The sequence below is a fragment of the Lepus europaeus genome, chromosome 19, assembly GCF_033115175.1.
Source record: "Lepus europaeus isolate LE1 chromosome 19, mLepTim1.pri, whole genome shotgun sequence".
NCBI lineage: Eukaryota > Metazoa > Chordata > Mammalia > Lagomorpha > Leporidae > Lepus > Lepus europaeus.
In genome coordinates, this window is record NC_084845.1 from 59,540,302 (window position 1) to 59,568,128 (window position 27,827).

Consider the following 27,827-nt stretch of genomic DNA (forward strand, 5'->3'; position numbering starts at 1 on the left):
TAAGTTTAAAAAAAAAATTTACAAATCCAAGGAACTTGGCAAACTTTAAGCAGGAGGGACACAAAGAAAACCATGCCTGTGCTGCATATCACCGTATCATTTTCAAAGTGCTAAATAACAAACGAAAGAGAAAGAGAAAGCCATAGAGCAGCCAGAGGGGAGAAAAGACGTATTGCACACAGGTGACCACCGTGGCAGTGACCACTGGCTTCTCTTCAGGAATAATGGAAGCCATCGGTAAAGCGCTGGGAGAGAAAGGAAACCATCAGCTCCCTGGAACCCTCTGTCCACTCAGACTATCCCTGCAAGCTGAGGCCGAGCTCAGCCTTTCCAGATGGAAGACCGTGAGAATTCCCTGCCGCCGACCCGTGTCACTGCTCTCCACGTCACTACACATCCTTCAGTCCGCAGGGAGACGAGGCCAGGAGCAAACGCGGGTCTCTGGGAAGGAAGGAAGAACACTAGAAGTGGTAAATAAGTAGGTGAATATTTTCAAAACATAGTTTTTCCTCCTGGAATTTTCTTAAAAGACAAATACAAGTATTTATGATGCTGTAAGATGGGTGTTATGTATATAGAAGTAAAAGTTACTACAGTAGGGGCCAGCACTGTGGCGTGGCAGGTTAAATCCCCAACCTGCAGCACTGTCATCCCACATGGGTGCCGGTTCAAGTCCCAGCTGCTCCACTTCCAGTCCCATTCCCTCCTAATGTGCCTGATAAAGCAGTAGAGGATAGCCCAAGTTCTTGAGCCTCTACACCCACGTGGGAGACCTGGAAGAAGCTCCTGGCTCCTGGCTTCAGATCAGCTCAGCTCCAGCCATTGCTGCCATTTGGGGAGTGAACCAATGAATGGAAGACCTTTCTCTCTCTCTGTCTCTATCTCTATGTAACTCTGTCATTCAAATAAATAAAATAAGTCTTAGAAAATATTATGTCACAAAAGCACAAAATATGGGGTGGATGAGGAAGTGAAATTATATTTTAGCAAGGTTATTTTTACATTTGTGAGGTGAGAAGTGTGAAGTAGGAAGCACGGAGGTCCCACTGTTAATTGAAAGTGATAAAGTACTCGATAAGTGTTGATAGGTTAAAGATTCATATTGTTATCTATAGAGCAGCCATTAGAAATTTCTTTTTGGACATACAGCTAGGAACCCAGTAAAGGAAATGAAGTATGTTTCAAAAGATGACCTGTTCATCCAAAAGAAGGCAGAAAAGTAGCAACGAAAAAATAAAGGCAGAAGCAGATGGAAAATAACTAGCAAGAAAGTCAGACTTCAACCCAACCTGGTGAACAGTTACTTTAAATGTAAAAGGCTAAGCACTCTAATTAAAAGACAGGGACTTTCAGAAGTGCTTTAAGTTTAAAAAACAGGCAGAAGCTGAAAGTAAAAGGCCAGACCATGTAAGGAACTATTACGACCTGATAAGATGAACAACCCAATAAATTAAAAAGGGCAAAACACTGGAACGGACCCTACTTCACACATGAATGACTGGTTAGCACATGAAAATATACTGGACATCATCCGGCACCAGAGGAAGAACTTTATGAGGTGAATGGAGTATCAGTGAGTCCATTGTAGGGGTAAGGGCACAACTGAGTGTAGGTACACGTGTGAGCTCTCGAGTCGGTCCAACCTGGGTCCAAACCCAATTCTGATACTTCTCAGCCTACAACCTTGGACAAGACATTTAACCTGGCTGACCTTCAGTTTCCTCATCTTAAAAAAAAAAATGAGGAGGAATAATTGCAATGCCTACACATTGTGTGGATTAAATAAATAAGTGCTTCTAGTGGCTGGTACGCAGTAGCCATTCGTTACGTATTAGATGGTGTCATTGTCTGTGTTGCAGTGGTTGTGCTTTCTCCCGGGCCCGGCAGCTGTCCCCACAGGAGGGAGTGCTGGCACCAGACATGCTATTCTAGCATCTTCTTGGGCAAACCCAGGCTTTTAATCATCTTCCACTGGGAAAAGCCAGAGCAGAATGCCTACAAGAAAGGCTACCGGGCAGGGATCCAAATGGTCTGGGAGGGCTGCGTCAGCCTGGTTCTCATGCTCCGTGTTCCCAGGCATGACTAACAGAGAGAAGGGGCTTCTGGGAATGTGCAGAAGCCCCCTGGCCAATCCTACCCTGCTCTCCCTCTCCCTGTGTACACAGGTGATCTTCCGAAACGAGGTGACCAACGAGTTCTTGTACTACATGGTGAGTTTCAGGGTCACGCCTTCCGGCATCATCAGAACCCTGGAGATGACAAGTCCCGTGCGACAGAGCGCATCAACCTCCATCAGGGTGGAAAACCCCCTGCCCTACTCGGTGACCTTCGCCACGGAATGCCGCGTGCCCGACATCAGCCTGCCGTCCCAGTTCTCCGTGCCTGCCAACTCCGAGGTACGAGCCTGGCTGCCAGGACTCCCCTGAGAGCTAGGGGACAACAGGCTGCAGCCCACGGGGCCCTAGAGCCCCATTCTGCACCTGCTGAGAGAGGGCCAGGGCTGGCCACAGTGGAAAAGGCAGGGGACTCCCCTAGTGCCCAAGTCCTCGTGTGAGCCAGGAGCGCGTAGCTTTCCTTTGGCTGAAGTGGACTTCTTGGTTATGAACCTTGTCTCTAGTATCGGTTTGCCTTGTTCATTCAACGATTTTTTTATTAGTTTTTTTTGGGGGGTTGGGGGGGGCAGATTGCTAGTTATAATAGTAGCATGGAGTGTGTGATGGGGGCCGGCGCTGTGGCGTAGCAGGTAAAGCCACTGCCTGTGGTGCTTTGCCTGGGAATATGCAACACATGTTTTTTTTTAAAAAAAAAGAGAGATATATTTAAATTATAAGGATACAAAGAAGTAGAAAATATGAGGCTTAAAAAAAAAATACCTGCAGACTAACCAGAAGGAAGCTGTGCTAACGTTAGATGAAATGGGCTTTAAGGCAATAACACTATTTCAGGCGAAGAAGGTCACTTCGTACAAGAGTTTCAAGTCACCAGGAAAATACCGTAGTTCTGATTTAACTAAAAACAGCTTCAAAGCGTATGAAGCAAAATGGAACAAAATGCAGGAGAAACAGATTCATAATCATAGTGGCATAGAGGTCTCTCCTTATCTGTGGTTTGTCCTTTCATGGTTTCAGTTACTTGTGGCTAGCCACGATTTAGAAAATATCCAATGAAAATTTTCGGAAAGCACCGACTCATAAGTGTTAAAGTGTGCAGCATTCTGAGCAGCACGGTGAAATCTTGCACTGACCTGACCCAACTCACCCCTGTGTCCAGCGTACCCACGCTGTATATGCTGCCCGCCCATAAGTCACTCAGTGGCCTTCTTAGCCATCACATCAGCTGTCGAGGTATCACTGTGCTTGTGTCCACCTAGCTCTTGTTTAGTTTAATAATGGCCCCAAAGCACAAGAGCAGAGACGTGAAGGAGGCACGGGGACACAAACGATGAAAGGATACATCCACCCTCGGGCTGTGCGGCAATGCCGAATGCTGGTTCATGATTTCTGGCCATGGAATGACCCTAGTTCATTCCAACTGCAGTCAAAGGTTTCTTGTGGATCCTTTCTGAAGCAGAGTATGTATTAAATAAGCATATATACGAGGGCTTTTTTGTGTGCTGCACACTTACGTACCTGGCTTTCTTTTTCTTTTTCTTTTTCTTTTTTTTTTTTTTTAAGATTCATTTGAAAGTCAGAGGAGTTACACTGAGAGAGAAAGAAAGGGGGAGGGGGAGGGGGAGGGGGAGGGAGAGGGAGAGGCAGAGGGAGAGGCAGAGGGAGAAGGGTCTTCCATCTGCTGGTTCACTCCCCAATTGGCCGCAAAGGCGGAAGCTACACAGATCAGGAGCCAGGAGGTTTTTCTGGGTCTTCCATGCGGGTGCAGGGGTCTAAGGACTTGGGCCACCTTCTACTGCTTTCCCAGGCCATAGCAGAGAGCTGGATCAGGAACGGAGCAGCTGAGACTCAAACCAGTGCCCATATGGGAATGCTGGCACTACAGGTGGCAGCTTTACAACCACTACACCACAGCGCCGGCCCCTAAATGTATTTCTTACAAACAGTATATAGGTGACACGGATTTTCATCTCTTCTGTAAACATTGCGACGCTGGAGTTCTTACTCACTTTCTTGCTTTTCACTGGAGCACTTACATCATTTATATTTAATGTAAATACTGACCTATTTAGGCTGTATGCTACAAAATGCTCTTGATCGATGTGGGTTGTTCTGTTTTCTGTTTCTCTTTGGCCTTGTAGCTATCACTTCCTGGTACATCCTCATTGTTTGCAACTGGGCTATGTTGTTCATCATTCACGTTTTTAAAAGAATAGCTTTGAATGCAATCCTACCATACTCCTTTCTGTAGTTCATGTTGCTTTTTCACTGCTCACAGGAGGATGAGGTTGCCCATGCAACAAGATCTGCCTCTTCCTTTGTTACTGTAAAGATTAAAAAAAAAAAAATCTTGAACGTTTACAATTTGTTTTCTCTACTTTGCCACCCATTTTTATCTGAATTTTGTCTTTCCTTTTCTATTAGTGTGTCTGTTATGGTCAAATAGATTCTGCTTTCAGAAACTGCTCTTGGTGCAGGGTTCTGGCTCAGAGTGGAGCTTCAGTCCCTTGGCCTCTGCTGCCCCACACCGTCTAAGCTCTGTGTGGCATTTTCAGCTGACAGTCAGCTGGAGGCAGAAGTCTCCCCTGCAGCTTAGGCTGCCACTGTCGGGTTGTCCAGTCCGGTTTTCCAGGGCGAGTGGCACGCTTCAATCCAGGGGCAACTTTTGGTTTCTCTGGGTTCCTCTGTCCAGCAGGGCCAATGCTGCCTTGCCTTCCTTTCACTTCCTGCTGCACAGGAGCTAATAGTACACCGTTCTCATGACTCTTAGTGGTTTGGCCTTTCCCACTCATTAGGGGTCCAAGAGGTGATTTTTTCTTTCTCTTTTTTTTTTTTTTAATTGCACTGTGATTTTATAAGTGGATGACTTCATTTTTAGGAAGTTTACATGGAAGTACTTGTGATGTTTAGTTTGTTCTAGGTGTTGGCCATGAGTTTGTATTATTGTTAACCTAGTTGATCTGTGTGTTTTGTGGGGGAAATTTGGGGAGATTCTAAACCAGGCTGCTGCTACTTGTTCAAAACCCAGGACTGGTTTTTACGTATGAAGCAAGTAGAAGTCGCTTTCCATTATTTTCCCAAGTCAACAGAAATCATCTCAGACTGTTTTACTAAGTGAACTGGGGTAGATGATCTGGATCCAGACTCACCCATGGGATTACTGAGGAGGCCTCAGCCCCCTGCTGGCCCCTGGCTGCAGGCTTCAGTTCCTAGGGCTCTCCCCAGAGCGCCCTCCCCCTCGTGGAGGAGACCTGAGAGAGCGAGACCACCAGGGAGAAAAGAATGCATAGTAAGTCTGAAGCCACCTGCCTCCGGAGGGACATGCCCCTCCTCCGCGTGTGTGCTTACACAGACCAGCCCTGGTACAGTGTGGGAAAGGACCACAGGAGGAGGGGGGTGATTGGCGTCCGTCTTGAGCCTACCTGCCCTAGGGAGAATTTAGACCTTTAGGATATCGAGATTTCCAGTCCATAATCAAATCCACTTATTTAAATCTTCTTTAGTTTTTTTTTTTTTTTCCCACCTAGAGACTTGGCTTGTTAGGTTTATTCTTAAGTTTATATATTTTCATGCTACTATATATGGCATTCTTTTAAATTTTCATTTTCTGTTAGTCACAGACTTAGAGAAATGGAATTGGCTTTTATATATTGACTTTGTACCTAACCATCTTATGAAATTCACTTAATAACTTTATAGATTCTTGAATTTTCTATATGTACAGTTATACAACCTGAAATAATTACAACTGCGTTTTATCCTTTGAGAATATTTCCCCTTAAGCCTTGTAGTACTCTCTAGAACCTCCAGAACAATGATAGAATAGCAATAGGGAGTATCTTTCTCTTGCTGCTGATCTTGAACAGAAAACATTCAAAGGCTCATTAATTACGTCATTTGGTGTAGGTTTCTATTCTATTCCTAGTTTGCTAAGAACCTTTGTAAAAATGCCAGGAATGGTTGTTGAGTTTTATGAAATAGTTTTCCTGCATCTATAGAAATGTGTATTTGGTTTTTCTATTTTAATCTGTCAAGGTGATGACTGCTTGGTTTTTCTAAAGTTAAGCCAACTCTGTATTCATAGACTAAACCCGACATAGTCTGCTATTTTCTTTATTATATTGTTAGATTAAAGCAGATAATATTTTTATTGATCTTTTTGTAACTCTTGTTCAGGAGGGACATTGGCACTCAGTTTTTTCTTTTTCTTATTGTTGGGTTTTAATACACTAGTATTTATGGAATATGATAATTCTTGATTGGTTGGTATAACTTACAAGTACAAATTTTATGATCCTAAAATTTCTTTAACGTGAGATTTTTTTACTATCATTTAAATTTCTGTGATTGTTATAGACTATATAGATTGTTTATATCTTCTTGTATTTGTTTATACCTTTGTCCATTTCATCTGATTCTTTTTTTTAAAGAGTTATTTATTTACTTGAAAGTCAGAGTTACACAGAGAGAGAAGGAGAGGCAGAGAGAGAGAAAAAGAGGTCTTCCATCCACTGCTTCACTCCCCAGATGGCCGCAATGGCCAGAGCTTCGCCAATCTGAAGCCAGGAGCCAGGAAGTTCTTCTGGGTCTCCCACGTGGGTGCAGGGACCCATGGACTTGGGCCATCTTCTACTGCTTTCCCAGGCCATAGCAGAGGGCTGGATCGAAAGTGGAGCAACTGGAACTAGAACCAGTACCCATATGGGATGCCAGTGCTGCAGGCAGATGTTCAACCTCCTGTGCCACAGAGCCAGCCCCTCCATGAAATTCTTAAAGACTCTTCATATGCATGGGTTTCAAAATTATTACACCAAAAAAAATTGTCTTTTAATTCTATTTTTCCACATTTTTTCAAGTACCCTCATATATCCTTACATTCTCTTTTCTATACAAATGTAGATAAAGATAAGCTTACACTGGATATGTATTTCTGTGGTCAATTTTCTTCCATTTAGAATATTATCTACACCTCTCATTTTTGGTGCTTAGAGCTGAAGTCTTTTTGATGGCTATCTACTATTCCACTGACATGCCAAAATAATGATTTCTTCAATTAATCTCCTATCCTTAATGCATTTGAATTGTTTCCCTTGTTTTGCTATCACTAGAACTGGTCTTTGGTCCTGGTTTGATTCTGCCATGGCCAATAACAGGAAGGAGACACCTCCCCAAACCGATGACAGAACCCAGGAAGCTGTTCTGAGACTGACTGTGAGCTAAGAAGGAGCTGTGTGGCGTCAGCCCTCCTGCACCCAGTGGCCCCCCCCCCCATCCATATGGGTGCATCTCAGCAGAGGACCCAGTAGCCGCTTCTAGAGTCAGAGAGAGTCTAGAAATAGCTAGACGAGGGAAGGCTAGCAGGCATGCAGGGAGGGAGAGCGGGCTGCTGGGGCAGAGGGGCCCCTGCTCAAGACCAGCGTGAAGAGCTGCTCGGGAAGCCCCATTTCTGCCGCCCACCCCCAGTAAGGTCTCAGCAGGCTGTGAGTGGCGGAGCCCAGGTCACGCGCCCAGCACGACAGTCGCCTCCGTCCTCTCTTTCAGGGCACCTTCTCGTTTGAGTTCCAGCCCCTGAAAGCTGGAGAGACCACGGGGAGACTGACCCTGCACAACAGCGACCTGGGCTACTACCAGTACGAGCTCAACCTGAAGGCCGTGCCGGCACCCCCTGAAAAGCCCGTGCACTTCCAGACCGTGCTCGGCAGCAGCCAGAGCATCTTCGCCAAGTTCATCAATTATACACGGCAGAAGACAGAATACTACTGCAAGGTGAGCAGCCCCTGCCCCGCTCCCTGCCTGCCCTCCCCAGGAGTCTGAGCCCAAATCGGGCATGTGAGAATACCACGCCAGAGAGCCGGCTGCCTCACGCCCTAGTGACAGCCTCCTGGGGGCCCTGGATTCTGCCTGGAGACTCCCAGCTGGAAACAAACAGCACCCAGGCCCTGGGTCTTCCCGTCTGGGTTTCTGTTTTAGCCAGCCAGGGTCAGGGGTGGAGAATTTCACTTCCCACAATAAACTCAGGCATCAGTAAAGGGAGCCAGTAGAGCTTAGTGGCCATGAGTATGGGCTGTGTAATCGGATATGAATTGGCATCCTGGTCTCACCACTTACCCTTGTTTGAATAACTCGCTTAAGTTCTCCAAGCTGATCTAGAAATGGGGGTAATTCCTCTGCCTTGGTCTATTTTCTGTGGCTGTACCTGAATACCACAGACTGCATGATTTATAAAGAATAAAACTTTGTTCAGCTCCTGGTTCTGGAGGTTGAATAGTCCAAGGTCAATAATACAAGGTCAAAGGGCCCCCTGCAAATCAGGGGGACCACAGCTACAGCCAAGAGGCCAAGGTTCTGGGTCACTTAGGTCGTGCCGCAGCAGTGACCCCAGTGGCTGAGCGGCACGGGTGCTGTGTACCCAGTAAGGAACTGCAGGGGACTCAGCCAGAGAGTAACCCCCACTTCGCGTTTCCCACCATGGGGGGGGGGGGGAACCAGTGGGACTGACTGGCAATTAATGCTCTAGCATGGAAGTGACACCTTTCACTTCTGCTCACAACTGCTCGTCCAGAACTAGCCGACACGTTCACAGGGAGCCAGAGCGTCCCATCGTCCGCTTGCGTGGCTGGAAAGGAGGGGTGGATCTGGGGAGCAGCCCCGGCGACTGGCCTGCACACAGACCCTGGGCACCTGTCTTTGGGCACGTTGTTAACCTCTTGGTCTTGACGTTTCTCGGTAGCAGAAGCGGGATGAGAATGAGTAACGCGCCCCCTGTAGGCGAGTTGGTAGCGCACAGCTTTATAATCGGCCCAGGCTCACACGTTAGGTTTCTGCATGTCCAGCAGCGCCAGAGCTAATGGCACGTTCTTCAGGATCCTGTTTGTTCCCCCCAACCCAGACAGACTGCCCGGACTTCCACACGGAGCGCGTCATCAGCGCGGCAGCCGGAGCCCAGGGTGGCACGGAGGTCAGCGTGGAGGTGTGCTTCGAGCCCAGCCGCCTCGGGGAGACCAAGGGCATCCTGATTCTGTCCTCGCTCATGGGCGGGGAATACGTCATCCCCCTCTTCGGGATGGCGCTGCCCCCCAAGCCCCAGGGGCCCTTCCTGATCCGAGCCGGCTACAACATCGTCATCCCCTTCAAGAACGTCTTCTACCACACCGTGAACTTCTCCTTCCTGGTGGAGAACCCCGCCTTCACCGTCCGCGCCACGGACTCCACGCGGCCCAAGAAGGTCAACAACATCACCGTCTACTTTGAGGGAAACCCGTCGGGCAGCAAAACGCCCATCACCTCCAAGCTGATCGTCTCCTGCCCTCCGGGTGAAGGCAGCGAAACTGGCATTAAGTGGATCTATTACCTGAAGGGGATCACCCCTTAGCGGCCCGAATCATCCAGAAGCCAGTCCTCGGCCCCAAGAGCCTGGGGGCGGGGGGATAAAGGGGCCGCCGCCTCTCCTTGCTCACTCACAGGGCCCGTTGTTTCCATGCTGGATGTTTTCCAAATGCAGCTGTGAAGTGCATATTCCCTGTCGGTCACTAGAGCTACACACAATAGACGACATTTTAGATAACTGAGTCCTTATGATCCCCAAATTTTATTTCTTGACAACACAGCGGCAAAGCTCAAGTGCGCTGCGGCAGGCTTCCTTTTTATTAAGAAAACACGGGTGTCACGCTCCCAACCATCTAGCGCACAGCACTTGGTAGTTTCTTTTTTAAAAAAAATTTATTTGAAAGGCAGAGAGAGAGAGAGAGAGAGAAAGAGAGAGAGAGCTTCTGTCTACAGGTTCACACCCCAAATGGCTGCAGTGGCTGGAGCTGGGCCAGACTGAAGCCAGGAGCCAAGAGCTTCTTCCAGGTCTCCCTCGTGAGTACAGGGGCCCAAGCATTTGGGCCATCCTCTGCTGTTTTCCCAGGCCATAGCAGAGAGCTGGGTTGGAAGTGGAGCAGCTGGGACTCAAGCCAGTGCCTATATGGGATGCTGGCACTGCAGGTGGAGGCTTAACCTTCCACGCCACAGCACCCGGTCCCCCTCACAGTTTTCTTTATGAAGTCCATACTGGCTTAAAGAGCCCTTAGTCGGGTCTCTGTCTTGATGTGATATTTGATTGTGCTTTCTCATAAAAGTCAAGGAAGTCATTGTTTTCAAAGCAACGAACACATATGTCATATGTGGGGTTTTTTTTGGTTGGTTTTTTTTTTTTGGACAGACAGAGTTAGTGAGAGAGAGACAGAGAGAAAGGTCTTCCTTTTTTCCATTGGTTCACCCCCCAAATGGCAGCTACGGCTGGTGCACTGCGCTGATCCGAAGCCAGGAGCCAGGTGCTTCCTCCTGGTCTCCCATGCAGGTGCAGGGCCCAAGGACTTGGGCCATCCTCCACTGCCCTCCCGGGCCACAGCAGAGAGCTGGCCTGGAAGAGGAGCAACCGGGACAGAATCCGGCACCCCGACTGGGACTAGGAACCCAGAGTGCCGACATTCACTTTTTCTCTTGGCTTGTATCCCATCAGTTTCCAAATTCTGTACCTGTATCCCAAAGAAAGTTCTCACTGAGGTCCAGGTCCTAAAGAAAGGCCCAGGGGGACCCCGGCTCCTTCTGTCCTCCCGAAGCCCTGGACACAGTAGTCCACGTCCCCCATCTGCATATGGAAATCGCCTAATTCTCATGCAGAACCCACCCCTTCCCTGGTTCTGATATGATTGATGTGGGGAAGGGCATTGCTATCCTGTGTGTGTGTTGTGTGTGTGTATTTACAGTACCACAGCACTGAGAACCAGTGCCACACACAGTGCAAACCCTCACTCTGCCACTCGAGTCAGGAATCCCTCCCAGGGAAGGTCCACATCCCAGTTGGACACAATGGAACTGCAGCTACTTTGTGTGCACATAAAGGGTGACAACTAATTCCTTGCCTTTCTCAAGCACTGCTCTGGAAGCCACGCCTCCAAGGAGCAAGGAAGCACAGCCCCAACCCAGAGCCTTGGCTCCCCAGCCGCCCCTCCCCCAGGCCTTGCAGTGTATGTTAGTAGGATCGCTCACCTGTTGGTGACCCCCGCTGAGATAAAGGTGGTTAGGACCCGCCCCGAGTGGACTTGCTTCTGCAGATAGGCCTGCGCCAGAGGACCCCCTGCCTCCAGCTCCTCCCTCCCTGCCTCTCTTTCCCCATAGCACACCTGCCACCTACAAGAGAGGGAGGAGGCACGGAAGAAGACGGCCACTTGGGAATGCATGCAGTAAGGAAGAGGGCTCCAAAATGGTCCCTGGACCAGCAGCAGCACCTGGGGATTTCTTGAACATTCCTGTTCTCAGTGCTCACCACAGGCCTACCCTGAGAAATGACAGGGCTGCGGCCTGGAAGTGCTATACCCAGCAGCCCCTGCACCTGCCAGAGGTGTTTCAATACAGATAGGGCCCCTTCTGCTTCTTTTGTGCCTCCCCATGACCTTTAGCCTAGTACATGTCCACACAGAGCCACTACCAAATTAAGCTTTTTCAAAAATATTTGTAAACTCAGACCTGTACTTACCTAGTAAGTCACGTTTGTGACCACAGAAGATGCCATTAGTAGGTGTGAAGAGAAAGAGCTATGGCCCCTGCTGGGTGTGGCAGGCTGGGTCCAACCATTCCTGCAGGGAGACACCCATCAAGTCAGAGGTGACAATATGACAAGGTCAGCAAAGGCTGCCCGGTCTCACGGTGCCCCAATTGTAGAACTCCCTGAACCTCTGAAGCCTTCAGCCACCTTGCCCTGAACCCCCTTTGCTGCTGGAGAATCTGCTTTTAACAATTCGAGATCTGGGACAATGTTTTATATCGTCACCAGCATCCTCTTAGCTGCTACTAAGTTCCAGAACTTGTTCCAGAACTATTCCAAGTTCTGTCCGAACAAGCCAACACCACACAGATGCTTAGGTGGATAAGCACTGTGAGATGATGGCCAGTGGGCCGGCAGCCTCATCGGTTACCCGCTGTGCCCGAAGAGTCGGAGCGAGGTGGGGTTGGCCAGTGTAGAGGGGCTGGTTGGCTTCCTCTGCAGCACCCCTGCCCGCCTAATCATGCACACATAACCTCAGCTAGTTGGTATTTTTTAAAAATAATTATTTTATTTATTTGAAAGAGTTAAAGAGAGGTAAAGGTCTTCCATTCTGCTGGTTCACTCCCCAAATGACCACAATGGCCAGAGCTGAGCTGATCTGAAGCCAGAAGGCAGGGTCTCCCATGCAGGTGCAGGGGCCCAAGGAGCCAGGCCATAGCAGAGAGCTGGATCAAAAGAGGAGCGTCCAGGACTCGAACCAGCACCCCATGGGATGCCGTTACTGCAGGCTGGGGCTTTAACCCTCTGTACCACAGCGCCAGCCCCAGTTGGCATTTCCTGAAACATCACTTCTTTGTGGGAGCTTCTAATCTAAAAATAGGATGAGGGATTGGTTTGGGCCTTGAATAAGAAACTGATTTCTCAGCAACCTCATCCAAAATGTAATTTCAGGAAGAGAGAGTTCCTTGTGGTAACAAAAATTTTAAATTTCCTCCTTGTTTCAGTTATTAAAAACCATAACACGCTAGAACCCACTGGGGAATTCAATTCACCTTTAAGAAAAATTCAAACCAAAAACCAAAGAAACAGATGAACGATTACATTAGATAGTAGTGGAAATGAATACGCATTGAGGAAATAGACCCAAATCACTCCCATTAATTTAACTGTTTTCATTATTTTGCATAAGCCGTCATCAAAGTCCTAACAGTACAAACTTTGCCAAACATGCGGAAAAGGCTTTGGTAGCAACACTTTATGAGAGGAGGAAACCACTCAGTAGTGCAGCTCTGCAGCTGAGTCTGTACTTCTGGAAGCTTTCATATTGTTGGTTCACCTAACTTCATTCATCAGATTCTGTTGGAAAGGTTTTAACAACTGAAAACACCAGAATGGAAAAGGCTGCTTTTCACAGGTTTATCCAAGCATGGTTTCTCCAAGACTTACTGGGCTTTGGATTAACCCCTGTATTTGTTTCCTGTGGCAACATAAATTACCACAACCCTAGCTACGTAAAACAGCACGATTTATCGTCTCACAGTTTTCATGGGAGTGAATGGACTGTCTAGGATTCTTAGCTCAGAGTCCCACAAGGGTGACTTCAAGGTGCCAGCCAGCTGTGTCTTCATCATGAGGCTCAAGTTGGCAAAGATCTGTCTCCCTGCCCCCACGCAGTGTTGGGGAAATTCACCCTTGCATCCACATGACTGAAGTCTCCATTTTCTTAGGACCTGATGTCAACGAACTGCTCTCAGCCACTAGAGATCCCTCTGAGGTCGGGCCCTTACCACGCGGCTGATCACGAGCAGTGAAACATGATGGTTCACTCCTCAAGGCCGGCAGGAGCTTCTCCCACTTTAGATCTAACCATTGTAAGGACTCGCCTGATTAGATCAGACCCACCCAAGATAATCTTCCCCCTTTTATTAACTCAGGGTCAACCGATTAGGGACCTTAACTACATCTGCAGAATCTCTTCTGCCATATAATGTAGTGGAATCATGTGAGTGATAGCCTATGACGTTTGCAAGTCTTGTTCACACTCGAGAGGATTATACAGGGCATGTAGCCAAAGGGGAGAACCCTGGGAGCTATTCCAGAATTCTGCCTACCATATAATATGACTACTTACTAACTAACTATATATGTGGGGGTGGGGGATGGTACCAGACCATCCCATGGCGGAAGGCAGAAGGCAAGGAGGGGCTGACTCCTTTCCTAACCCCCTGTGACAGCAGCTAACCCTCTCCTGCCATACCATCCATCCTCCTGGGCCCCACCCCACACACAGCACCTTTGGGGGCGCCTATGACTCACAGCTCCCTGGTGCTGCATCTTTAACTGCAACCCAGCCACAGATTGGTGTTTAAAGTTTCACCACCTGGCAGCCATTTCTGTCCCACCTTTCAGTTAACTTTCAAAGCACCTGAAGGGGCTGCTTCCAGCAGCTCCATCCGCATCTGGGGCTTCTGCCCTCCGGGGCCCCGGCGTCTCTTCAGGATCAGAGCCTGTTGCCACCGGCCGCTACTGGTCCCCGAAATGGTAGTAGACAAGTAGCACCGACTTTAATTGAGTTTATTTTAAAATGTCAGGGGGAAAAAAAAATATATATATATATGTATATATATAGCCATCCAGTTAAACCCATAATTTCACGGTATAAGCAAGGCTAAGGAAAGAATTTTAGATTTTTTTAAGTGAGTTGATTAGAGGAAAATATCAGATAAGAGTATTACGGGTGGCTAATGTGAAATTAACTGGTAAGCGGCAAAGGACTGAACTTTTGAATTCGCTAAGTCTGGAATAAATTACACTAATTACGAATCAGGCTCCTAGAAGCCCCGCGTTCCCAAGAACGTCTACACCACGTGCCAAGCCGGCAGCTGAATGGGCAGGACCCAACCCGCGGGGGCCGTCGCAAACCACACACTTAGGCTGCGGCGGGGCGCTCAGAGCCGGACCCTAAACCGAGGGGCGGGGCCTCCGGGGGCGTGGCAAATCCACCTGCGGCCGGCGTGCGGGGGCGTGGCCGGCTAGGGGCGGGTCCTCGCGGCGGAAGGCGGAAGCCGGGACGGAGTCATGTGACTCTAGTAACATGGCCGCTACCCCGTGAGAGCCGCCGGAGCCGGGCGGGATTGAATTGCGCGAGCCTCTTAGGCGGCAAGGGTAAGGCGTGAGGGAGCGGGATCTGGGCCGGGGTTCCGAGGCGGCGCGCGAAGGCGGAGCGAGACAGACGGCCCGGGGCGGCGTGGTACATGAGCCGGCGCCGGCGGCAGCTTGGAGCCGCAGACTCCCGTGGCCCCGGCGCTGTCCCGGCCGCCGCGGGCTGAAGAGTCGGAGGCTGCAGAACTCCCTCGGAGCTGCCACCATGAACCCGGAGAAGGATTTCGCGCCGCTGACGCCCAACATCGTGCGGGCCCTCAATGACAAGCTGTACGAAAAGCGGAAAGTGGCAGCGCTGGAGATCGAGAAGTAAGAACTGCTGGGACCCCGCCATGGCCGCGCATCCCCCGCCCGCCCTCTTCCCTGCTGGGAGCCCTGGAGCCTTCCTGGGCGGTGTTGCTTCCCCAGGTTGCAGGCCCTTAGCGCAGTGCTTAAGAGCAGGCGGTATGGAGCCCTATCGGGGAGTCCCGGCTTTGCCCCCGACTCGTTGTGTGAGATGAGCCAAGTTCTTCAGCCTCCCCGGGCCCCAAAGGGCTGCAGTGAGAATGAAATGACACCGTGTATGTGTAGTGCTTAGCCTAGTGCCTCGCTCGTGTGGTCCCAGCAAATCAGAGAGTGGCCGGCGAAGGCACAGATGTCAGCAGCGGGAGATTTTTGCTAGTGATGTAGCCCCGCCTGCTTTCTTAGCCAGCCTCTGAGAAGTGAAAGGGACTGTGAAGTGACCAAGAGGAGAATCAGATCGGAAGCCTCGCGATTGTATTATGTCTGTCAAACGACCCTTCTCAGCAAATGGGAGCTAGAGTAGTCCGAAGCCTTATTATGCATGTGTGTAACCAAGATCTGATACCTTTGTGGTATTCCCCAGTGAATAAAGGGGATGTTTAACTGGGTATGTTTTATTGAGGTGTTTGTAACTAGTATTTGACCTTTGTCTGTTTTCCCCGCCAAGTCTTAGTTACAAAGGCAAGTGGGTCTGTGATTTCAGAAGAGCAGGAAGAAGCAGGCAGTGAAACTGGAAGAAGCCGGACTGGGAGTCAGGAGACTGACAGCAGAAGTCTGCCCTGTCCGGTGGGGCAGCCAGTGACTGCGGATGTCGTGTAAATGCTTAAAGACAAATAGGGTTTTAAAATGTAGTTCGTCAGTATCACTGCCGGTAGCTCAGGCATTTGGTAGCCACTCAGCGCTGTCGCTGCCTTGTGGGGCCGTGCACCTTGTGTGACAGCTCCGTCGCCCCAGAGTGCTGTACTCTATGCCAGGTTGTGACACTCACCTTTGGGCCTCCAGAAGATTCCGTAACTCAAGCTTTCTTAGCCACAGCACCACTTTTTTTTAAGACTTAATTTGTTTCTTTGAAAGGCAGAGCGACAGGGAAAGAGGAAGAGACAGAGATCTTCTATCTGCTGACTTACCCACACACACACACACACACACACGGCCACGAGGGCTGGGGCTGGCAAGGAACCAGGAACTCCATGGGGTGTCCCACAGGGTGGCAGGGGCCCAAGCATCTTCCACTGCTTTCCCAGGTACATTATCAGGGAGCTGGATCAGAAACGGAGCAGCTGGGACTTGAACCAGCACTCACATGGGATATGGGCATTGAAGGTGGTGGCTTAACCTACTGTGCCACAGCGCCAGCCTCAGCCTCAGGACTTTTGAAATTTTGGGACAAATAATTCTTGATTACAGTGTGCCTCGTAGGGTTTTTAGCAGCATCTCTGACATCTACCCACTAGATGCCAGTAGCACACCATCAGTTGTAACAACCGGAGATGTCTCCAGACATTGTCAGATCTCCCTGAAGGGAGAATATTGCCCTACTTGTGAGCCACTGCCTTAACTGCTTTGGATTTTAGTTTCCTTCTAAACTAAGGGGTTTGGATGTTGATAAGAGAACTCTCCACTCAGCTCTAATATTTAGTATGTCCACGACCATCAAGCTGCCTTTCTCATCAGGAACCACTTTTTAAAAAAATTTTTTTTATTTATTTTTAATTATTTGAAAGGCAAGAAGAAAGAGAGATCTCTCATTTTCTTATCATTCCCACAAGAGCCTGGGCTAGGCCAGGACAAACCAAGGAGCTGGGGATCCCATCTGGGTCTCCCATGTGGGTGTCAGGGATGCAGGTTCCTGAGCCAGCATCTGCTGCCTCCCGGCTTGTGCACTGATAGGAAGTTGGAGTTGAGAGCAGAGCCAGGGCTCACACCCCAGCACTCCAGTATGAGATGCGGGCATCCCACGCAGCATCTCAGCCATTGGCACGAAGCTCCTACCCTGGGTACCACTGTGCTGACCTCTCTTTTTATAGAGTGTTTTGTTTGCATCCTGACTCTAACGCTAGCCGGTCTTAATGGGAATGAACAGGTGGACCAGAGATGGCATGTAAACGTGGTTCCCTGTGCACGGGTTTTGTTGCCATTGGAGCCGCGGGAATGCCTGGCTTCGTGCATCACCCACTCTGCTCAGGAACATCTGCTTGAGCAAGGCTTGAGTCACCGTCGTCCTTAAATGAGAGTCTGCACCTCAGCATCCGTGTCCCCCCCGCACGCAGCGCACATGCTCTGCAGACACTTCTGCAAGGTCTTGTCTTCCGGGGTGGGGGGGTTCACTTCATTGGACATTGCCCTTGGTTTGTGGGATTCAGAGAAAACTCCAGGGGCAAGGACCTTGTCTTATTTGTCCTTGGCACTTAGCACAGTGCCTGGTGACCTCTGACAGTTGGTATGCACCTGAATGAGTAACCATAAGTTTTCAGTAGGGAAGCACATTGCAGTCTGGGGACCAGTGTGGCCTGGGCATGGCCTGCGAGTTTGTTGCAAAGAGGCTCTCTAGCTCCACCCCAGAGCCTGGGAATCAGAATCTGCGCTTTAGCAAATTGGGGTGACTTGTGTGTACCTTAATGTTTGAAAAACACTGGCCTCAAAGACCACCTTGGCTTGGCGTAGTCAGCTTGGGGGTGAGGAGTGCCCAGATTGATATGTTCCTCAGAACGTAAGTTTCAGAATAGCTCTGGGCCAGCTCCGATTCATTTATCTGAGCTGCACCAGGGTTGTGCGTGCCTCAGTGCTTCCTGTACGTCACGAATGTGTGGATTATTTGAAGAGCGTCTTCATTTGGCCTGGTCAGGGTGACAGCCAGACACAGACTGTTGATTATTGTTTCCTATAGGCTGTAGACACCCCATCAAGGAAGAGTTGGAATCTTGGCAACCGTCTGGGTGGTAAAAGGGAGTCAGTGCACGCGCTCTGGAAATGATGTAGCTAGTGCTGTTCTTAGGAAAGTCGCTCTGCCAAGACACCGGGTTTGTTGAGAGGCTAGGTGCTGTAATGGTTCAAAGCGGGCTGTGGAGCTACTTAGGGAACAACCCATGAGCTTCAGGCTCTCGTTTACAGCCAGCTGGGGGACCTTGGGCCAGGTCATTAGCCTGTGTGCTCCCATTTCTGCATCTGTAACATGGGAATAGCAGCAGAACTCACACAGTGGTGGTTTGATTTTTTTCTATGATTTCTTTTTATTTATTTTAAAGAGTTACAAAGAAAGAGGGAGAAACAGAGATTTTCTATCCAGTGGTTCACAACAGCCAGGGCTGGGCCAGGCTGAAGCCTGGCTTCAGAAGAGCCAAGGGCTTCTTGCAGGTCTCCCACATGGATAGCAGGAGTCCAAACACTTGGGCCATCTTCCACTGTTTCCCTAGGCCATTAGCAGGGAGCTGGATCAGAAGTGGAGCAGCTTGGACTCAATCCCACACCTAATGGGAGGCTGGCATCGCAGGTGGGAGCTTCGCCTGCTATGCCACAGGACCAGCCCCTGTTTGATTTTTGAGATAATGTTGCGGAGTAGTTAGTGCAGCCCCTGGGCCCATTATAATTCTTACATAACACAGTGGTGTCACTTAGGCGAGTTAATCCTCTTGGGAGCATCAGAGAGTACATTTGTACAAACTAAGACACTACAGTGTCACTCACTTTAAAGACATAAGGGAGTCTCCAGCCAAGGACTGCCAGCAGCCTCTAGAAGCTGGCAAGAAAGTGAGCCCCGAAGTTTGTGTAATTTATTAGAGTAGCAAATAGAAAACTGGACTGTCCTTATTGTTACTGTTGCTAAGTCTGCAGACTCGACTGTTGCTGTTCCTAAATCTGCCGCCCCTCCTAGGTCATGGGGGCCAGGCCATGCCTTCCTGTCCTTGTCCACTCACTGGGCAGGTGCTTGTCCCTGGCTCTCCCCCAGCAAAGAGCAAGCCCCCAGCTGCTTTGTCAGCCTGAGCCCAGCAGTCGGCCAGGTTTGATCCGGGATCTGCATATTCCAGAGGCAGAGATGGAGGTTGGTTTGTGGTGTTCAAGGAGGCGATGGCCTCAGCCTTTGCTGGTGCAGTCACTGTCTCTAGCTCGAGTGCTGCGCGTCAGTGGAGTGGAAGGGAAAGGATACTGATGACTGCTGCTGAGTGGTGGCAAGTGCGCCTGCGCTGCTCAGAAAGCCCGGCTGGCCCTGCGTGATGTGATCGTGTCGGTCTGCACAAGCTGGTGGCTCCCGCAGCAGAGGGTGTGTCTCACTGGTCTAGCGGCTGGGAAACCCAAGATGCCATTCAGAGGCCTCGGCCCTTGGCTCGTAGGCAGCTGCCACTGCCCACCCACGTGTGCTCCTGGCACCTGTTCTTGGGGGGAGGGGGCTCCAGTCTTCCTGTAGCAACGCCCTGCCTTTCTGACTTCCTTTAACTTTAGTTCTTTACAGGCCCTCTCTCACAGTCACGTGCTGGGACGATGCTTCAGCATGCATTTGTGGGTGGGGACAGCTCAGCCCCTAATGGCGTGCGTGCGTGTGGGAAGCACTGTCTGCCCCATCTGGGCTGGGGGCGGGGGTGGAGGCGCTTCCCCTGGTTGGGCCATTGGACACCTCTCTCTCTCCATTTTTTTTGCATGGCTGCCCTGTGAGCTCGAGGCTGTTTAATCCTCTCACAGATGAGGAAGCAGAGGCTCCTGCGGGTGAAATCATCTTCCCCCAGCTCTACCGCCAGACCCCGGCGAGAAAGCCTGAGTTCAAAGGCCTGCCAGCTGTGGCGAAGGTTTCTCCTGCCAGAGGGGAACGTACATAGTTTCCCAGGACACTGTTGTGACGAAGCAAGTTAAGTTGCTGTCCACAGCACTGGCATCCCAGATGGGCACCAGTTTGAGCCTGGGCTGCTTTACTTTACAGAGATCCAGCTCTCTGCTGTGGCCTGGAAAGCACCAAAAGATGGCCCATCTCCTTGGGCCCTGCACCCGTGTGGGAGACCTGGAATAGCTCCTGGCTCCTGGCTTTGGCCTGGCCCAGCTCTGGTTGTTGCTCCCTCTCCCCATCCTCCTCTCCCCTCTCCCCTCTTCCTCTAAAATAAAAACACAGCCTTTCAAATAAAATTTAAAAAGAAACTAATTTGCCCTTGGGCAGCCCGTCTCCTCAGGTAACAGAGCCAGCACTGCCTGTGGTGTCCCCATGAGCACCTAAAACTGCCGATAAGAGGGTGCTTATCCTGATGCTAGGATCTTGGACACTGGCAGTGCAAACACAGGGGCGCTTGGATCTGAACGGAGCCCTTCTCAGTTGAGGGTCCAGCGTCCCATCTGCCATACCCCTGCATCTGATCTTACTTGAACTTCCGAGTTCCAGAAGTCAGCAGACGAAGGTGCCCTGGGAGAAGGCTCAGGTCACGTCCCCAGGAAGCCCGTGGGGTCTGCAGTCCTGAATTATGTCCACTGCCTCCTGGGGCTGGGGCAAGGGGCCCTTGAGCTGGGTGGAACTGTCCAGTTTGACCTGGCTCTGTGGAGCACACCCCCTCTACAGGGAGGACACCATGCATTACTGGGTGGCTTGAGGCTGTTCCGGAGTTCGGGTCAGAATTTCCTCCAGGGCCACTGCTGATCAGCAAACTGCTTAGCACAGGAGTCTGTCAAGCCCATGGGGTTTGGCCTGGCTCACAGCATGTTCCGCTGCGAGACAGTACTACAGAGTTCAGCTTCTTGGTTTCACTTAAGGCAAGGGGAGATGGGGTCTGTGGGATCCACGTTCCCATCCAGCGTGCGCGTTGGCAAGGTTCCCAGAGCCTGCTCCCTCCCTCAGCCTGCTCATGTGCCTCCTGCCTGGCCCCTGTGAGCACTTGCATTCGTCTCCTCTGGGTTAACCGCTCTGTGCCTCAGTGTCCTCATCTTAAAAAGAGATGCAGCAGGACAGCCTCATGCTGAGTGGAGGCCGCCAGGCAGTGAAGGCCATGCAGCCTGTACGAGCCCGTGGTCCAGGTGTGAGCGTCCGCAGCAGGCAGAGCTGTAGACTGAGGTCGGTGGGGTGCTTGCCAGGGATGAGGGTGAGAGGTAAGGAGCGTAGGGTGACAGCTAATGGGTAGAGGGTTTCTTTGGAGAGTGGCAAAGATATCCAAAAATCAGTGGAAGTGATGGTTGCAGTTTGGTAAATGTACCTGTATTCCTTGCAAGAGTGACTTCATGGCTCGTGAGTCATATCTCGGATTGTTGTGGTGTTTTTGTTTTTTTTTTAAGATTTTATTTATTTTCATTTGAGAGGTCGAGTTACAGACAGTGAGAAAAAGAGACAGAGAAAGGTCTTCCACATGCTGGTTCACTCCCCAAATGGCCAGAGCTGAGCCAATCCAAAACCAGGTGCCAGGAGCTTCTTCCAGGTCTCCCATGCAAGTTCAGGGACCCAGACACTTGGGCCATCTTCTACTGCATTCCCAGGCCATAGCAGAGAGTTGGATTGGAAGAGGAACAGCCGGTACTAGAACTGGTGCCCATATGGGATGCCAGCACCATAGGCAGAGGATTAATGTCCTGTGCCACAGCGCTGGCCCCGTATCTGTTTTTAAGGAGTGAGTGTCAGTGGTGCTCGGTTGCAGCGTGAGTGAGGAACACTTGTTCACAGAAATTCACAGAAATTGTCACCTGAGCTCAGATCAGGCTTTCTGCTCCGGCTCCGCCTCTTGTTTCTCCGCTGGCTGTGTCCAGTGAAGGTCCAGGGTCTATCTTGCCACTGAATCCAGATGAAGCCTGTTCAGAAGGTCTTCATTGCCATTTTCCCCAGTCAATGAGTGGGGATGAGGAGCAAGCGAGACCCCGGGGTGCCACAGCGTGCGGCAAGCACATGGCTGAGGCATTTACCCAGGATGTGCCGTCTGAACACAGGTGTCATGGAGTGGCATGTAGGGATCTGGGTTGGCTCGATGGATCTGCAGCCCCAAGTCCATGCTGTGTGTTTGACAGTACAGGAGTAAGCACCGACTCTGGGTTAATCTTTGCCCCCTCCTTGGAGCAGGTGCCTGCCAGAATCAAGTGCACGAGCACAGCCCTAGGTGGTGTCTAAGATTAGCCTATCTCCCTGATTCTCACTGCGCGCTGCTGCTATCATTTGAGCACGCACAGTGCTGAGCGTGTGGTGTGCATGATCTGCTTTCTGTCTCTGAAAACCTTGCAAAGTCCTAGTCATCGCTAATACCACTGTTCCAGAGGTGGAGGATGGGGGTGGGGAGCGGGATTCTCAGTGCAGTGGCCAAAGCTTCTGCCACCTAAGACAGCAGTGGTGACATCTGGGCGTACCCAAATGAAATGGGATCAGAGTGCCTGGCGCTCAGTGGGCATCCAGCCAGTGGGAGCTCTGATACTTGGCGAGGGGGTTGCTATAACATAGTGGGAATGATTTCTGTACGTTTCTTAACTTTTCTGTGCCTTGGTGTCTCCCAGCTGTAAAATCGGTATCATAGTCCCTAACTCTGTGGTTTCTTTTAAAGTTTAAATTAGATGCTGCATGCAAAGTGTCCAGTCAGCGTTCAGCCAGTGGTTGCCTAGTTTCTGCTTTCATAGTAGAAGACCAGCTCTGGGGCTTTGTTTCAAAGACGTCCCAAATGCACAGCTCCTCTGCCCTCCCTGTGTGTGGAGGAACCGTGCAGAGACGTCTCAACGCTGTGCAGCCTGGCAGAGAGTTAGGAGAAAGCAGCGTTTCCCTGGGGCGCCCAATTGTGCACCGGGGCACTGCTGTCAGTGGTTGGTTGTGTTCCATCCGCAGCTGAAGGGATGTGGACTGTGTAGATGTCAAGGGTCAGACCCTCTGGAACCCTTCAAAAGGGACTTACTCTCTCTGAGGCTGGTTCAAATCTGGAAGTTGGTTTGATGATAGCTACGGGAAGAGATTGCCCTAACAATAACCGACCCATGAGTATTATAGAGTGAGTGCCTAGGATGTGATCAGCGTGCCAGTCCACACGTGGCCTGTGACTATCACTGTGCTGCATAGACACCAAGGGTCCAGTGCAGGCCACGGCTGTGGTCTCAGGTTGTCCCAGGTTGTCCTTGGCTGACACTGGTCCATGTGTATCCTCCGCTCTCTGTGGCTCCTTCTCCAGCAGGGAGGGGGAAGCCAGTGGGGCAGCTTGGTGATACTGCAGGTGGTGGTGCAGGTGTGGCATGGCCCGTGGTAGGGCCTGTGTCCTCTGGGGAGCAGTTGTTTCTGCCACGCTGTGACTCTGCCCTTGTGTCAGGTATGAAGGCTCTGAGCCACCTGTTGGGTGCCTCACCAGCCACAGTTCTTCAGCACTTTTTGGAGGAAACCAGGCAGAAATGGATTCTCTCTTTTCATATGTATGGAACAGTCGTGCCTGTGACCTTGTGCCAGTGAAGGTCCCCAGGGATTTGTGATCACAAGCGTTTCCGGACCAAAGAGTAACTTCAAAATGAGCTCAGCCTCAGATCCCCCAGCGCTGGCTGCAGCCTGTGATGAAAGGGGAGACTGTGTATGGTCCTTTGAAGAGAGACTGCTCCTGAGAACTGGGGTGCCTGGTTTTCAACTTCACTTAACTGTGCTTCCCCCTGTGGTGGCCTTTTACTCGCCACACTTTCCCTGTGAAGTAGAGACAAGCCCACCTGGCTGGCAGGGGCTGGTTTTGGTGCACCTAGCCAGGTGCACTTCAGGTCACGTCCTGTCGTGTGGACATCTTCCCCCAGCCTCCAGCCTCAGTCCTGGTAACCCATGCCCTTCCCCATGTGCATTTTGGCTTCCCAGGAAAGGTGCCTTTGCCCCTGCTAAGTGGGATTGTGAGGCGGCAGGTCGGGAGCCACACGTGACACCTGTTATTAACCTGCAGGTGAGGCCAGGAGGAGCTGTGTTTCTAAACCTGTCACCTGTGACCTCTGCTTCCGCCAAACCAAGCGCTTACTCTTCCTTGCCTCTGAGCCGTTGTGTGATGTCATCCAGGACAAACACCTGCTCGTGCTCAGAGCCCTCGCGAGCCACACACTGGCCGTTCCCCTTCTTGCCAGCCCCTCCTCATCTTGCAGTTGTCTCCGATTTGTTTTCTCAGTTTTGCATCGTGGCCCTTAAATAGTCTCTTGTTTCCTCTCCCCCACCCCACTCTGACAGAGAGCCACCCAAGGGCCTGCCTGGGAGGGGTGACCTACCTGGTTGCTTGGAGTGAGGATGTGGTTGTGGGGAGCCTGTGCTGCAGCCAGGGCTGGGTCTCCTCCTGGGCCCCCTCTGCTGCCCGGAAGCCGTCCCTGCTCCGATTGCTCCTGCAGAAGCAGGGCCTGGCTGCCAGGCAGCTGCGCAGGAGAGCTGGGGGGGGGGGGGGGTGTGCAGCTGCTCTCAGTGGCTTCGCTGCGTCCCCTTATTCTGGACTCTTCAAGAGTAAGGAGCCACAGGTTTTGAGTCCTTGTTGAATTCAGAGTATTTTTCTTGAAGGTATTTACAAGCTAGAAACAAGTCGTTGGCAGTTCTCAGCCTGTATTTTGTGAATTCTTTTGGTGTTGTGAAAGTCAAATTCAGTCTCAGGATGAAAAAAAGATTTGTTAGCTGCTGCATTGGCCGGGAATCGAACCCGGGCCTCCCGCGTGGCAGGCGAGAATTCTACCACTGAACCACCAATGCTCCAGCTGCCAACAGCTGTGCAGGCACCTCCCTTTAACCCCACGCTGGGCCCCTTGCCTGTGTGCTGATTCATAGAGCAGACAGTCTCAGATGCTGCCACATCACAGCTGCACACAGGGAAAGCTCAGGCTCCAGAGCGAGAGAAGGCAGGAAGCAGAGGGTGCGTGTGTGTGTGTGTGCGTGCGTGTGCGTGCGTGCAGTCATGTGCTTCAGACCTCAGGCCAGAAACGAGCTCAGCTCCTCCCTTCTCAGTAGCAAAAGCACATCTGGGTGAGTCTCCCCCTCTGACTCCGTGGGTCCTCGGATCCCCTTCCATGTGGATCTGTTGTCCTGTTCTCAGGTTCCTCACCAGCTTCCTGCTGGAGCCTGGCCAGGGCTGAGCGCAGCCAGCGCCGAGTGAGTGCCCTCCAGGTGGAGGCTGGAGGGCCAGGCATCCCTGGCCCAGCCGTACTTCTCAGGAGAACCCAGCTGCTCTTGGCAGCATGGGCCGGGATTCCTGGGGTCCTTGGCTGCTGCAGACCCTTTGTGGTTGGGGAAACAGCTCCTCAAGAAAGATCTATATGGGAAGAAACTGTTCAGGAAAAGGTAAAATAACAGCCCATCATTGCATTGGCCGGGAATCGAACCCGGGCCTCCCGCGTGGCAGGCGAGAATTCTACCACTGAACCACCAATGCTCCGGCTGTTCTCAGGCGTGTCTGCGTGGCTTTCCTCCAGGGGCTGTCTCTGTCACCACCCAAACAGCTGCTCTGGCAGATCCTCGGGCCCTACCCAGCTGGTGTGTCCCTTTCAGCAGACCAGACAGGCTTAGGGAGAACCATCCCTGCCCCGCCTGTTACGCCACTGTGCAAATTGAGGCCTATGCACTGGTTTCAGCTTCGTCCTAGAGGCCCTCGATCCATCCATAGCTCTTAGCCCCATAAAGATAGAGGAGGAGGTGCCTCCCAGGTCATGCGTGCCACCCCTCCTTAAACAGCCATTCTGCTCCTGCACCCACCAGCTGGGGAGCCAGGCCCCTGTGCAGCTTACTGTCTTAAATCTTTTTTTTTAAGGTTTATTTATATGAAAGGCAGAGATACAGAGATAGAGGCAGAGAGAGAGAGAGAGAGAGAGAGAGAGAGAGGTCTTCCATCCAGTGGTTCACTCCCCAAATGTCCCCAGTGGCTGGAGCTCTGCTGATCCGGAGCCAGGAGCCTGGAGTTTCGTTCAGGTCTCCCATGTGGGTGCTGGGGCCCAAGACCTAGGCCATCTTCTACTGCTTTCCCAGGCCATAGCAGAATGCTAGGTCAGAAGCGGAGCAGCTGGGACTCAAACCAGCGCCCATATGGGGTGCTGGCACTGTAGGCGGCAGCTTTACCCACTATGCCACAGTGCCGGCCTCCTGTCTTAAATCTTAAAACTGTTGTTCAGATCTTCTGAACAATGGGTGGGGTCACTGTCTCAACGGTCTGTGCATTTGGTTTTGAAGCAGCTCTGTCTGCTGGGAGGATCCTGACAGTGAGGTGGAACCATACAGAGCTTTTGGGCATGATTGTCCTTAGAATCCCTGAAGCCCACTTGAGAGCCCACATATGCAACAGCTGGGCTGTGCGCCTGCCACGAGTGGCTGGGAAGCAGTGAAGGAGCAAGTCCAGGCAGTGACCTTAATATGCCCATGACCTCCAGGCACCTGCGTGCCTCCACTGGTCTCCTGGTGTCACCCTCGAGCCTCCCCCCACACACCCCGTCCCCCCCGCCACAGGCATCTCCAGGCCTCTTAGGACCCTTGCATGTGCTCTTCCAAATCCCGAAGCTTCCCTGTTACCACGACAGGAATTCCTCTGTCTCACACATACCCCCGCCACCCACCTGTCCTGGCTTACCTCCATGCTGTTCTGCCCTCCGGGGCCTCACAGGAAGTGGGCTCATTGCCTCTTGCTTTGCCCCACAGCACCTTCTGCTGGGAACATCTTCCTTCTCCCCTGCCTTTGGGATCCAGCTCAAATCCCACTTGGAGGAAGCCTCCCCTGACACCCACCCACTGAGATGCTGTGAGTTTGCAAAGGGCAGCGCACGGCCTTCACATCCACGGGGCTCTGAAAGCTGACACTGGTCTGTTAGGGAACCAGACCTGCCTCTGCTGCTCTCCCCTAGGCAAATGCTTCCTCCCGCAAAGCTTGCTGGGAAGTGCTGGCTTCTCCTGCCTGGCATGCACTGCCCAAGTCAACCCCTTGGAGGCACCAGCTGCTCTTCCTTTCCGTACTACGTGGGCTACTCCTGTTTTTCTGTTGGGCTCCAGAAACAGCTCTTCCTGCTCGTTCCCGCTGCCACCTCCATGTTTCAGGGCCTGCTTCCCTGGCACCGCAGTGCGCCTGAGAGCTCGGCTTCCTGGCCTCGGTCTCCTGTGAAGCCGGCGCCCAGTCCGGCTCCTCCACGGTACCACCGAGGGGTCTGGGACAGCAGAGGTGTGGACGTGTTGCCCCATTGCTGGGAAACTGTCACTAGGTCATCTTTTCCCTAACTCTCTCCAGCCACTCCTCCCACACATATGTCCCTGGATGTGCTATGCTGGCCTTGTCCCTGTGTCCAGGATGGCCTACTTTCCTTTCTGTGCCTGGGAGCTGCCCAGTAGCGCTCTTGCCATCTGACTCCAGTGCCACCTTTCTGGCAGCCCTCCTGGATGCCCACGGAGAGGTAGCCCATTGGATGGCCTTTGTCCTTTTGCTGGTCAATTTGAGAGGCAGACAGACTTTGCTTATCTGCTGGTTCACTTCCTAAATGTACACAATGGCCGGGTCTGGGCCAGGGTCAGAACCAAAAGCTGGCTGCTCAGTCTGGGGCTCCCCAAGGAGTGGCAGGGAACTAGCTACTTGAGCTGTCACCCCCGCCTTCCTGGATGTGCAGTAGTCGGAAAGCAAAGCCAGGAATTGAACTCACGTACTCTGAAATGGGACGCGGGCATCTTAAGCACCACACTGAATGTTTGCTCCCTGCTATATGTTCTTGTCTGATATCACTTGTGCCACTTTGCTGTAATTACTTTTTAGTATGTGGATCTTGCCTATTAGACTGGGGCCTGGTGGAGCTGTGTGTCCCTAGCTGTGTCACTGGAAATAATGGCACAGATGCAAAGAAACTTAGTGGATGCATGA

The 27,827-nt window shown here is 51.3% G+C and overlaps 2 protein-coding genes and 2 non-coding genes across 4 annotated transcripts in view; 2 read left to right on the forward strand and 2 right to left on the reverse strand.

The window, feature by feature from the left end:
* HYDIN (HYDIN axonemal central pair apparatus protein) overlaps positions 1–9,483 on the forward strand; it is a 355,254-nt gene extending 345,771 nt beyond the window's left edge. Inside the window, exons 85-87 of the mRNA XM_062176574.1 lie at positions 2,166–2,396; positions 7,653–7,877; positions 9,001–9,483. Coding sequence (XP_062032558.1) covers positions 2,166–2,396; positions 7,653–7,877; positions 9,001–9,483 — 939 coding nt within the window. The remainder of the gene's footprint in view (positions 1–2,165; positions 2,397–7,652; positions 7,878–9,000) is intronic.
* Positions 9,484–14,725: 5,242 nt separating this feature from the next.
* VAC14 (VAC14 component of PIKFYVE complex) overlaps positions 14,726–27,827 on the forward strand; it is a 101,148-nt gene continuing 88,046 nt past the window's right edge. Inside the window, exon 1 of the mRNA XM_062176664.1 lies at positions 14,726–15,111. Within this exon, the coding sequence (XP_062032648.1) occupies positions 15,008–15,111 (104 nt within the window). The 5' untranslated portion in view covers positions 14,726–15,007. The remainder of the gene's footprint in view (positions 15,112–27,827) is intronic.
* TRNAG-GCC (transfer RNA glycine (anticodon GCC)) lies at positions 24,627–24,697 on the reverse strand. The gene has a single exon. It is a non-coding gene; the product is annotated as a tRNA-Gly (tRNA).
* Positions 25,303–25,373, reverse strand: TRNAG-GCC (transfer RNA glycine (anticodon GCC)). Its single transcript has one exon. It is a non-coding gene; the product is annotated as a tRNA-Gly (tRNA).